This window comes from Amaranthus tricolor, chromosome 3, assembly GCF_026212465.1.
Source record: "Amaranthus tricolor cultivar Red isolate AtriRed21 chromosome 3, ASM2621246v1, whole genome shotgun sequence".
In the NCBI taxonomy this organism is placed as follows: domain Eukaryota; kingdom Viridiplantae; phylum Streptophyta; class Magnoliopsida; order Caryophyllales; family Amaranthaceae; genus Amaranthus; species Amaranthus tricolor.
The window spans coordinates 496,524-508,189 of record NC_080049.1 but is presented as its reverse complement, the minus strand read 5'-3'; the positions used below and the strand labels follow the sequence as shown (position 1 = coordinate 508,189).

General features: G+C 36.4%; 2 protein-coding genes across 2 annotated transcripts; both read right to left on the bottom strand.

Moving 5' to 3' along the window:
- Positions 1 to 66: 66 nt before the first annotated feature.
- Positions 67 to 1,982, bottom strand: LOC130807993 (uncharacterized). Its single transcript, XM_057673426.1, has 2 exons — positions 1,623 to 1,982; positions 67 to 690 (listed from the first exon to the last, which is right to left on the bottom strand). Exons 1-2 carry the CDS (start codon positions 1,816 to 1,818, stop codon positions 83 to 85), a joined length of 804 nt encoding a protein of 267 aa, XP_057529409.1. The 5' UTR covers positions 1,819 to 1,982; the 3' UTR covers positions 67 to 82.
- Positions 1,983 to 4,577: 2,595 nt separating this feature from the next.
- LOC130807961 (probable WRKY transcription factor 20) lies at positions 4,578 to 11,401 on the bottom strand. The gene is made up of 6 exons (XM_057673373.1): positions 10,997 to 11,401; positions 8,286 to 8,477; positions 7,505 to 8,042; positions 7,262 to 7,427; positions 7,029 to 7,187; positions 4,578 to 5,433 (listed from the first exon to the last, which is right to left on the bottom strand). Exons 1-6 carry the CDS (start codon positions 11,279 to 11,281, stop codon positions 4,932 to 4,934), a joined length of 1,842 nt encoding a protein of 613 aa, XP_057529356.1. The 5' UTR covers positions 11,282 to 11,401; the 3' UTR covers positions 4,578 to 4,931.
- Positions 11,402 to 11,666: the final 265 nt, after the last annotated feature.

The following is an 11,666-nucleotide window of genomic DNA, read 5'->3' as shown; positions in this document are numbered from 1 at the left end:
GGACGGCCCAAGTGTGAACCGTATTTTCTGGCGAAAAACCTCCTCATAACTATGGACAAGTTGAAATATAAGCTGATTTAGTTCAGTTTAGTACTATAACAAAGCAAGGAAGTACAGCATTAGGATTCTTCACAATCAAATTCTCAGAATTGAAACAGAATCCTCTATAATTCCTAATCGAATCGTATTCATCTTCATTTGTCCTATCTTTTACAGCTCGTATTCTCCCTGCTATAATCCTGCAGATGATCACTACCGTTTTAGAACTCTTTCCCTTTGAAATCATTGCGATACTCTCGCTTAGTGCCGCATTGCTCATACTTAGCTGAAGCCCAAACCTTTTTGTGCTCTTTATATCAAAACTCGAGCTAATAGTCAGGCACAGATTACAGTCGGGATGTTCACAAGGTCCCGAGATTGGCTCTGATCGTCTGTTCTGGCAAATCATGGTAGTAACATAGAAACATAAGAGCTCGTTCCCATCAACTAAGCTCCTGGGATACTTGTGTTCTGTCTTCTTCGCTTTCTGCTTTACTACGTCTCTGTACTTCTCGAACTTTTCGATTACTTCAGGTGAGTTCTTAACTCTAAAAACCTTCCTGATCTTCGACATTTTCTTCGATGGGTTTGTTAAAGCATCTTGAAGGATCTTTTCAATGACTTTCCTTGATGGATCTTCAATGCCAATTTCTGCATTTGGAAAGTGTTACTTCATTTTCTCATATAAAAATTGGATTAATGGAAGTATGCAATACATTGGTAGAGATGGGGATTGAATATGTCTACTTGTATGAAGTTTTAAACTGTTCAGTTCAACCTGAAATAAAGCTTTTTCTAGAGATTTGGATGTGATCTTATTGGAAACTTTAAAAAGTTACTTAGTCCAAAATAACTCTATCTTCCGATGGGGCCAAAGATTTATAGCTTTTTGGCTTTTGATTACAATGAAAAATACATTAAAATGACTCATCTTAGTTATGTGAAGTTGCAGATGATTTTTGCTAACAAAGGTCAATCGAAAACAGCCTTTTTATCATCACTAACAAGGGTAAGGCTGCATACATCCGATCTTTTAAATCCAGCCTAGGTGAGAGTCACCGAATGTTATTGGGATAACAGAACGTGCAATAAGCAGGTTCATATGAGATATATTATCATCCTCTTTGTATAAGTTTGCCTACTTGATTGTGCAATAAACAGGGGGTTAAATGCATATAATGCCCTTGTTTCATTGCTCATTGTAAGAACCAGAACATTATGTCCCTTGCTAATTGCTTAATTACGTCTTCCGTCTCAGAATGTTTGCTCCATTGAACCAAAAACATCTCCCATTACTCCAATGCGACTAAGTGGCTCGCACCTAAGTGGGATTTGGAAATTTATATACGCAACCTTACCATTGTAATAACAACTCGAGCCATGATCTAGCCAGACCCGAACCTAGATAAGATTTGTTTTTGAACAACATAAGTTTACGATGAAATATATAATATGAACAACTCGAGCCATGATCTACCCCCACCCGAACGTAGATATTGTTTACGATTGAATCAACAACACCATCATTAACACTTCAACATTTTTGATATAAATGGGGCAAAATTTAGGGACACAGGGAGTACCTTTGAAGGTGCTAGGAGGTGCAGTTTGCTTGAAACTTATCCTGCTTTCCACAATTTCACATCCATTGTAGACTTCATGCTTATCTTCCACATTTGGGTTTTGGCTTCTTAGCTTGGGACACTTCTTTGGCTGACACCTTACATCATTCATCTTGTTCCCACATCTGATATTCAATGAAATCCACATTCCTTGCATTATCTCTACAATCTGAAAGTTGTTCTTAAAATAGGTGTTTTTTAGTGGGGAAGTTTTCCATGATGAGTGTAAATTGAATCTAATTTTAAGAGTAGAGACGAATCAAAAGGGATAGAAACAGAGGAAATAAAGAAGTTTGTAGTATTCTCTTAAATGGGCATTGAATTTACCTCATCTAAAGACAAAATATAGGTTTTTCTCATGCAATTTATTTTGCCTTTTTGGTGGGACCTACTTTGTCCTCACAAGATTACCTTAGCTCTTCTTCATTTTCCCATACTAATTGTTCCTTGTCTCTACATTTGGTTGGGTTTTTCTGTATAAAAGTTTAAGGGGTTGACATTGGAACTACAATGCAATTATTGGTGAGACATGAGGTGCCACATTGCACTATAGTAACTTGATCAAGTTTATGTATAATATACAAATAGGACATTGTCATGTAAGATAAATTGAAGGGGGCTTGAAGGAATTGGTCCATACCTCCAAACTATAAAACATATCCATGGAATCTCATATGAGCGATGCTTGTTTGATCCTAATCAAACTTGCTTATATGAGATTTCTCGTATCTTTCTTCATGGGGGGTTTAGTGTTATCAAATAAAATTGTTTTCAGGACGCTTTTCTCTATAATTTTAATCTTCTTGTATCTATAAATTTGCTACTTATTATAACATTTTACGTGGGAAAAAGTTGAAATAACAACAAAAAGAATCTTTCTCCAACATGATAGTAGTGAAGTGTCAAACGTGAAAAGTCTTTCACTGTTTGGGCCAATCCTATTTATAATGAGTTGTATCTTGCTGTGGTCCTTGCAAAACCAAATGCCGTCGGGTCAAATTTGAATTGTTAGCCCTTGTACTATTACAAATCTTGTCTATGTATGGTGTGGAGGTTTAATGAATAATGAGTAGTACCTCCCAAATGATAACAATAATGGGGTTGCTACTGTCAAAAGACCGAGTATAATTAATCAGCATTAAGCTTGCTTAGTATTAAGGTTGTTTAAAAAGTAGGTTTGTTAGTTGAGACTTGTCTTTGCTATCTTGCTCTCCTAACAATAAGACCACTTTAATGACTGCTTTAGAGGGGCCAAAAGAGAGTTTTCGAGGACCGACTTCAATGCTCATGTCAGTGAGAATATAATATGAGTACTTAGGAACTCAAATCTCATGTGTATTGTGGTCTTAGCTTGGAGGAACTTAAGTAGAGTTTGTTTATGACTTAAGGGCTTAGTGAATATTCTTCTTATAGAAGTAAATGCAAGAGAAATAACCACAAAATTGAGAGCAATAAGTTGGTCGATTGTTTTTCATTTAACTTGAAAGTGAAGGATGTTTGGACATTTATATCTCATCATTGATTCGAGGCAGTCTCTAGTCCTTTGTACTAGGAAATGTGCCTTTTGACCCTTATAAATTCTGTTTTACTTTCTCTCTAATCTTTCATCTTTTTCTAGCTTTTCGTGTAGAGTTAGCTAAGTCCACAAATGTGGTTGTCTCTCATTGGTTATTTAGCAAAGCATTGAATACAAAGTTTGCCTTTTGCCCATTTTGTGGAAAATTCTAGAGCCAAGTATACTTCTACTACATCATACATGGAGACTAAGCAAAGTTTTTGACAATTCACTATTTAGCTTTACATAAAATGCTATGTTTTTTAAGAGATTTTATTTAGATCTTCAAATCAGGTGCCCAAGACCATGGTCCAGACACACACAATTTGCCTCTCCAGGGGTACCTATGCTTTATGTCCGCCTAGATACTCTAGGCGTATAGGATTGATCCTCTCCCTCTCCTAAAGCCTTGGAAGGAGATTGGAGAGAGTCTCATATTTAGGGGTGCATACTCAAATGGAGAAGTCTCTCCCCTTTCTGAGGTAATAGCGTTGGCCAAGGCCAAAGCTAATCTAAACAACGTATCCCCAATCATGTTGAATTGTTGTAGTTGTTGAGGTTCTCTCACATTTGGACCAGTCTTAGCCCTCTGGTGAGAATTAGAAGTCTCCTTCGCTTGAAAGTTTTCAGGTTGCTATGGCAACCTTTGAAATCGAGCGTCCACGATGTTTTGAGCAAAATTAGGCTCTTTATTGCTCTTGGGCCTATATTGCCTGGGATGGGGATTAGATTCCCTTTGAAAGTGGAGTGTATTTAGGTATTTACATCTCATCATTGATTTGAGACAACCTTCAATAATTCGTACTAGAGAATGTCACTTTGGACCCTTATACAACACTATTTTACTTTGTCTCTAATCTTTTATCTTTTTCTAACTTTTCGTGTAGAGCCAGCTAAGTCCACACACGTAGCTGCCGCTAGCGTATCCCCTTTCTGAGGTAATAGCATTAAATACAAGTTCGCCTTTTGCCCATTTTTGGAAACTTCTACAACTTGCCGGAAAAATCATATTTCTGCTACGTCATACAAGGAGACCATGCAGTGTTGTTGTACTGTTCTTTGTCCAGCTTTGCATTAATCCTATGTCTTTCAAGGAATTTTTTTTGAGATCTTTCAATTAGCTATTTTGGATCAGAACCCTGCTTCTAGGACCCTAATTTAAACACACATAGGGTCTTAGTAAGTGGTTTATTACTTGGTTTTTTGGTTGGAATTTGTTTTGGCTGTTTGTTTTTTGTAAGCCAAAATTGCAAAAATGTGTTTGGTAAATTACCATTCAACTAGTTGAAAAATTAATTATGTTATATTATGAAGTAATACATCTATGTGCAAGAGTTTTGAAGAGAAATGCAGCAATCTCAACAAAATAAAGAGCTTAGATATCTTAAGCGTTGCAAACTGCAAATCACTACCTCAACAATAGCTTCCAAAAAGGACTATTTTTCATTTCAAGCAAATACACTCTTTACGCTTGTTTACAATGCTTAGAACTGTACACAAGCTCTCAGGCTCGGTTTGCCTTGGCCGACTAGAATTACCGTCTTTCTGGGTGAATATGTAGCTGAAATACAAAAGACCATCAGAACAGCTAACAAGCTAAGAGAACTTGATAACTAAAATTTGAAATCTAGCCATTCTATTTAAATAAAGAGATAAATAAAAACATATAAATGGAAACAATAAAAAAGAAAGTCATATTTTTGGTCTCCTCTGGTTTAGGGACCCATGAGTATTCTTCCCATGTTCTGCTGATATGAGTTAGTAGAAGAATGATTTACAGGCTGATTTCCAATACTATGTCCTTGACTATGGTTTTCCCTAGAACCATAAAGCACCATACCACCATTTACATAACCAGGAAAGTTTGACATTGGATTTGGTTGAAGCAACAAAAGATTGGGGCCGTTAAAGTGGGGTTGGCCCTGTAAATGCTCACCCGCCATAACCTGTTGCTGGTGACCAGGTATAAACCCGGAAGCCGTCCTTATTCCGACACCAAGATTAAGGCTTACAGCATCATTTCCTTCATGTGGACCCATCCTTGCTGGCATGGTCGGAGCTGCAGGGGCTGATGTGTCATGGCTGCTATTCCGAGCAGTTGGTACATCGTGATTGTGCTTCCCTTCGTACGTGGTTATGACAGCTTTAGGATCATGGGATGCCCTCTCCACGTGTTTACGAACTGGACAGCCAGGATGAGTGCATTTGTAATAGCTCCTGCAACAAAAAAAAGACAATCGTGTTATCTCTAATGTCTACAACATTTACCTGGTTTTGAAGTAGCTGTTAGTTGCTGATATTAATGTCAATCTCAATTCTCAACCCCAAATATTCGTTGACATCATTACCCTACTAACAGCACAAAGACCATGAGCTGACTGGACAATCTAGAACATTAAATGATGACAAAATACAAGGTACAAATTCCCCCAACAAAATACGTAGGTGCCACGTTGAATGCTGCTTTTAAAATTTTGAAGATTGAAAGAGATGAGGTTCATGACTAGCCAGAGGCAAAGGAACGCAAGTGCCAAGCTCAAATCTTATTCAAGATGTTGCAAATTGAAAATTTTCCTTAATTTAAGAAACTAGCAAAAACAATTTGGCCATTTCAATTGGTGAGACAGTAAAACCAGCTAAACATACATCCTAAGCATTCATGATAATATGCCAACAGCCAAAACCTTGGTAGTTTCTCAGAAGTCAGAACCATTGAATAATGCCAAGATCCAAAGCTACCGATGTTTACTCTCTTCCTCCTATAAAATTGTGGAGCAAAGGAAAAATTGACCATTCTTCAAAATCCAGGTTGTATCAGCCAATTATTCTGAATGCTCTTTTAGTATGAATATAGTGTACAAAAGATGAGAAGAGAAAAACAGAGATAGAAGAGGAAGGTAACAAGATGGAAGGGTAAAAGACAAGTCAACATTTACCAAGTAATGCATACTAAAACCAGAACAATACCATGACCTCAAGACACTTCAGCTCATCCATACTAAAACCAATTACCACATTAACAATTTGCCCAACTCCCCTAATCATTAAATAATGCAAGATGATATGATCTCACCTGCAAAGCAAGGACAACATATCACATGTCAAAATGCACGACTAAATTGTGTTTTGACATGCATTTTTTCCCAAAAACATTAAGGCACGCCAAAGGAAACTTCCCCCTTGCGCCTTCGATGCACCTCGCGCTTTTAATAACTAAGCTAACAATTTCCTAAAAGTATGGACGCATGCTAAGCCTCTTAACTCAGATTATATACAAAAAATAAAAACTACAAGCTATACTCATCATCTTTAAAGGAAACTTTATACCCTCTTAAGATATAGGGCCATACTAGAGAAAGGGGGTGAAGCAGTTCCATTGTTAAATAAAAAGAACCAAGATTATTCAAACAACAGCAAAGCAATGAATTAGTTTGGTGTATGGGTACTATGGCCACTTCATATTCAAGGGATATATAATTGGAGTGAACACCACGCAGAAGGCACAAAGATAAACTTGATATATCAAAATTTCAAGAGAAACAAAATATACAAGACGGAGATGACAACCTAACACCAATATTGGCTTCCAAGTTTTTAAAATTGCCAGCAGGAAAACAATGAATTACACCAAGCCATGGTTAGCAAAAGGCACAAATAAATTAAGGAGTTGAGCCTTGTAAATTTTGATGAACAAATTTAACCCACATAATAAAACAAATTCATGTGCCCAACCCAAACAAATAAACAATGTATGGGGGAAACTACATAGAGAGCTTACAGAAGGTATAAACTATAAAGTCAACAAGGCATACCTTGGATTAGGGTTTCCTCTCACTACCTTCTGCCCATACTTGCGCCAGCGATATCCATCATCAAGAATATCCACCTCACTCACTGTTTGAACAACAACACGCGGTTCTCGAATAGGCTTGACTACTGAATTGATGTCCATTTCTCCCATTTCCATTTTCCTGGCAACCAATGTTATTTTATCAGCTTGCTTATAAAAGAATGCACTGCAGCAAAGGATATAGGCATATAATACCTCCTCTTTGCAAATGGATCATCATCCTCAGCATCATCGGTAATCCTATGTAATGGAGAAGCACCAAGTTCCCCACTATTGTCATTAGCTCCACAAGGGGATAGATCAGGGGTGCCACTAGACTCATTGTTATGGGCTATTTGGCTGTATGAGTTTGCAGGCATTCCTACATATCACAAGTAAGAAATGAATGTAATCAGCTACAGCAAAATGCCAATCTGTTACAAAAATTGTCTTAATTACCTTCATGTGCATTAAAGGGAGGCGCTCTGTCAGATTTTTCTTCAAGTGCTGACATCATAGACCCAGCAGGAAGTCGACGGTTTGGTTGAGGTTTCGGATGATCATGTGTGCCCTTGTAAATAATTTCAGTTATCGTTCCATCAGGTGATCGCTCAAACAATTTTTTGACTTCACAGTTCGGATGCGTACACTTATAATAACTTCGAGGAAATTCACTTCCTTTAACGAGCTTCTGTCCATATTTTCTCCAATTATAGCCATCATCTGATGTTCGCTCAGATACTTGAGATCCTAATCCTTTCTGCTCTAGTGGTGGTGTCTGACCTTCATTATTGGAATCTCCTATTTGGCTGAATTCGTTGGAGTCAACTTCAGGGGGTACACTGGTGGAAGAAAGAACCATACTTGAGTTCTGTTCATTTGCAGGTGCAACTTCATTTTTAGCTGCCACGGCTGGATCAGATGCCTGAGACAGGCATTCAGGTTGAACTTGGGTAGCTTGCCCAGCTTGCTGTTGGCTCGGATCTACAGAAGAAACCTGGGTTGCAATACAAGGAGTGAGAAACAACACTTAATATCAATTCTTCTAACTGAACCAGTTTCCGTAACATAACCAGGAATTAATAGAAAAATCCTTCCTTCATCTACTATAAAACATCAAATAGATATGAAGATGGAAAGAGATATACACATTATTTAGCAATAGAATGATACGAGGTCAAGTTCAAACTTTACACACTAGATAATAGAAAATAAAAACAATTAATGGCAGTTTATTTACCAGAGATCCTGAGAAAGAAAAGCCTCCAAAAGAATATGCTCCTGGATTGGGTTTGAACTCAAAGCTGCTTGATTGAGTATCATCCAAGGGGTTAGAGCTATTTATAGCAGAAGGAAAGGCAGATGACCCACCAGAAGCGGCCTGCAACATTTGAGGCTTGAAAAGGGAACCTGTGGTTGGGGAGGGCTCTCCCTGAAACATGTATAGAAGCTAATCAGCAGACCATTTAATTTATTTTGGTTGATTTTCACCCCTTGAATGTATCAAATATAAAGAAAATGAACTTCTAACCAATATTAATGAAGTGATCAGAAAGCAACTGAACGAAATGGAGATGAACGAGGATGGCATAATTATCCTATTTTCATGTACAAAATACTGACAAAGCTAAACTCTAGGTTAGAACAAGTTGGATAAGGGGATAGAAAGACCAAGCTACAACACTGCTAAAGCCTTGATACCAACAATATGGGGTGGACTACAAGCCAACACAAATCAACGTGAAAGAGGCTGACAAAGAGTACTTTATCCATAACTAAGAAATCAATTACTATGATCTACCACATACATTTTTGCTCCATTCATTTCTATCTATTGTCATATACACTAGGAAATCCGATTTATTTTTATTATCATTGTACACACCTTTTATTCAAGTCATATACGGCTTACTTATCCTTCTTAATTACCAAGCTTAAAATCATAAGACAACAAAATTGTCACACTATTAAGTTGAAATACCCTAAAATATATGATCTCACCTTACAAGTTTATCATTGTCACATACTCACATCGAACAAACTCTTCGCATAAAGTGCCACCAAGAGTAAATGGAGAAAAGATGATTCTCCCATGAAAATGTACCAAGGTGGCAAAAAATATGGCAATGAACCACTGGACATCCAATTATGAAGACAGACAAAAAAGGGAAAAGAAACACATTAAGAACAAAAGGCAAAAAACACTTTTTGTGAAGAAACAACATTGTGATTTTAAAATCCCAAAATACAATTAAACCAAATCAAAAAGCTCAACACCTATAAAAATTAAGGGAACAAGCATATTCTCAATAAGAAACATAACTCTATAGAATAACAATCTATGATGGAAAAACAAACTTAATTGAATATAACCACATTACGTAATAAGCATCAGAATCTACATTCCTCCATTAGCCTATTTTCCGTTTTTCCTTTCTGCCACCATTAATAAGCATCTTGTTTAAACAAAGATAATATTGTACACATATGAACAGAGAACCTACAAATATTCTCTTCCTTTCTCCTTTTGCCCTTTAATTAACTCAAAAATCAAGGAAAAAAATATAACTTCACAGCCCACCAGTTTCACCCCAAAAATTCTCCACTAAACATACAATGAGACAGAAAGACAGGATTGAAATGACTTCCAAGCAACAACAGTATGAATCAAAATTTTATTACCATTCCAAACCCAAAAAAAAAAAAAGGCAGCAGGAGGAAAAAAATACAACATTTTCACATCAGTTTTTAGTTCAAAAATAAACCCAGCAACTCAAAACCTCTAGAATTACAATATTTTGAGCTCATACTCATACCAAAAACAATAAAAGAAAAAGAAAAACCCATAATTCCCAACCCTAATTGCAAGTATACAACAATAAATCAATCCTTTTACTTCTACTCAAATTATCAACAAAAGAACACCTGCACTTTTTAGGAGTCAATTTTCACACAAACTACCATTTTTACTTCCTCAAACGATTGCTCAAAATTGCTCTGTTGGATAAACATAATTAGCACCATACCATTTAAAAGCTCAAAATTAATCAAACCCCAGAAAAGACCTTTATAGTGCCACTTCCTCAAATGGAATACCTTAACTAACAAAACCCGCTAAAACTCTCCAAAAATCAGCTCAAAATCATTCATATACTTCAAAAAGAAACCATTTGTACTTCCACTTCCTCAAAACTACCCTAATAAGAAAATATAACTCCAAAAAACACAACTATAAGGAACCAAATTAATGATGGACTCCAAAAGGACACCATATTAGAGCCACTTTCTCTAAATTACTCTCATCAACAAAACCCAATAAATTAGTTCAAATACTTTCACTTTACTATGTATCACAAAAAATTAGCGCAATTCACAAAGCCCCATAAAAAATAACTCGAAAAAAGCAAGCTCAAAACCTTTCACTTTACCTTGTAACTCTAAAAACTACGCTAATTGAGAAGAACACAAATAAATAAGCTCCAAAAACATTTTTTTTTAAAAAAAATAAAAAACAGCAAAAAACATTCCAAGAACTTTATCTTGTAAACCCAAAAAATCGCTAAATTACCTTTTAATAAATCATCAAAACAGACAATCTCACCTTCAAACCCTAGTTTATACTCCAAAAAGCACACTAATTCCCGATCATTTTCCCTAATTCAACCATAAATCATCGTCAAACTTCAAACAATAAAAAAAAAAAAAAAAAAAACCCAAAAAAAACCAATCATTTTCCCTAATTCTACCGTAAATCAATAATGACTCGAACAATAAAAAATTAAAAATTAAAAACAAAATAAAAACCCAAAAAATAGGAGTACCAATACTCGACTTTAACACTCAAAAAACACAGTACTTCCAATCATTCTCCTTAATCAACCCTAAATAATTATGAAACTTCAAACAATAAAAAAAATAATAACAATAATAATTATACCAACAGATGATAACCTTGAGGTTAGAGAGCATGATAGGAGACTCCAAAAACGACGTCGGACTAAACATAGGCGGAATACTCATAGACGGGGACCTTGAGATCGGAAGTTTGGCCGGAGACATAAGTTTATATCTTGCATTGGAACTACTATTATTGTTATTTAATCCGATGGTGGTGGCGCATGGTTCATCAGTGGACCTGCGTAGATCAGAACTTTCGAAGGTTGAAATGATTAATCCCGTCGATGACGAGGTCGCCGGAGATTCGACGGTGGTGATTGAGTGTGAAGTGCCGTCCATCAGTGCATTCGACGGCGAGGGTAAAAAATGATGATTTTGAAAAGGAGAGAAAGGATGAAAGAAGAAAGAGAAAAGAAGGAAAGAAAAATGGAGAAAGCAAAGAGGGGAGAGTGGGAGACGTGAGACTGTTGACTAGTAACAACTAACAACCGATCTGAATTTTTTGGGGTCCAGTATAGCAAGGAACGGCGTCGTTTTCTTTCAACCAAATATTGGTCTAGTCTGATATTAAAATTAGACCGAACCAAAAAAATCGATTTGGAAAATTTTCAAACTGTATTGAACCGTTAAATTCACCGAATCGGATCAGACCAAATCAATCTACAACGGTTTGGTCTGATCAGGCCTACGATTTTTATTTCAATTATTGTAAAAGACCATCTAT

Excerpts from the sequence above, each read along its gene's own strand:
- LOC130807961 (XM_057673373.1), bottom strand. The coding sequence starts at position 11,281 with ATGGACGGCACTTCACACTCAATCACCACCGTCGAATCTCCGGCGACC. Across the intron at positions 8,043-8,285 it reads TTTCTTTCTCAGGATCTCTG|GTTTCTTCTGTAGATCCGAG; the intron begins GTAAATAAACTG and ends ATTGCAACCCAG. Across the intron at positions 7,428-7,504 it reads TCCCTTTAATGCACATGAAG|GAATGCCTGCAAACTCATAC; the intron begins GTAATTAAGACA and ends TGTGATATGTAG.
- LOC130807993 (XM_057673426.1), bottom strand. The coding sequence starts at position 1,818 with ATGCAAGGAATGTGGATTTCATTGAATATCAGATGTGGGAACAAGATG. Across the intron at positions 691-1,622 it reads ACCTCCTAGCACCTTCAAAG|AAATTGGCATTGAAGATCCA; the intron begins GTACTCCCTGTG and ends TTCCAAATGCAG.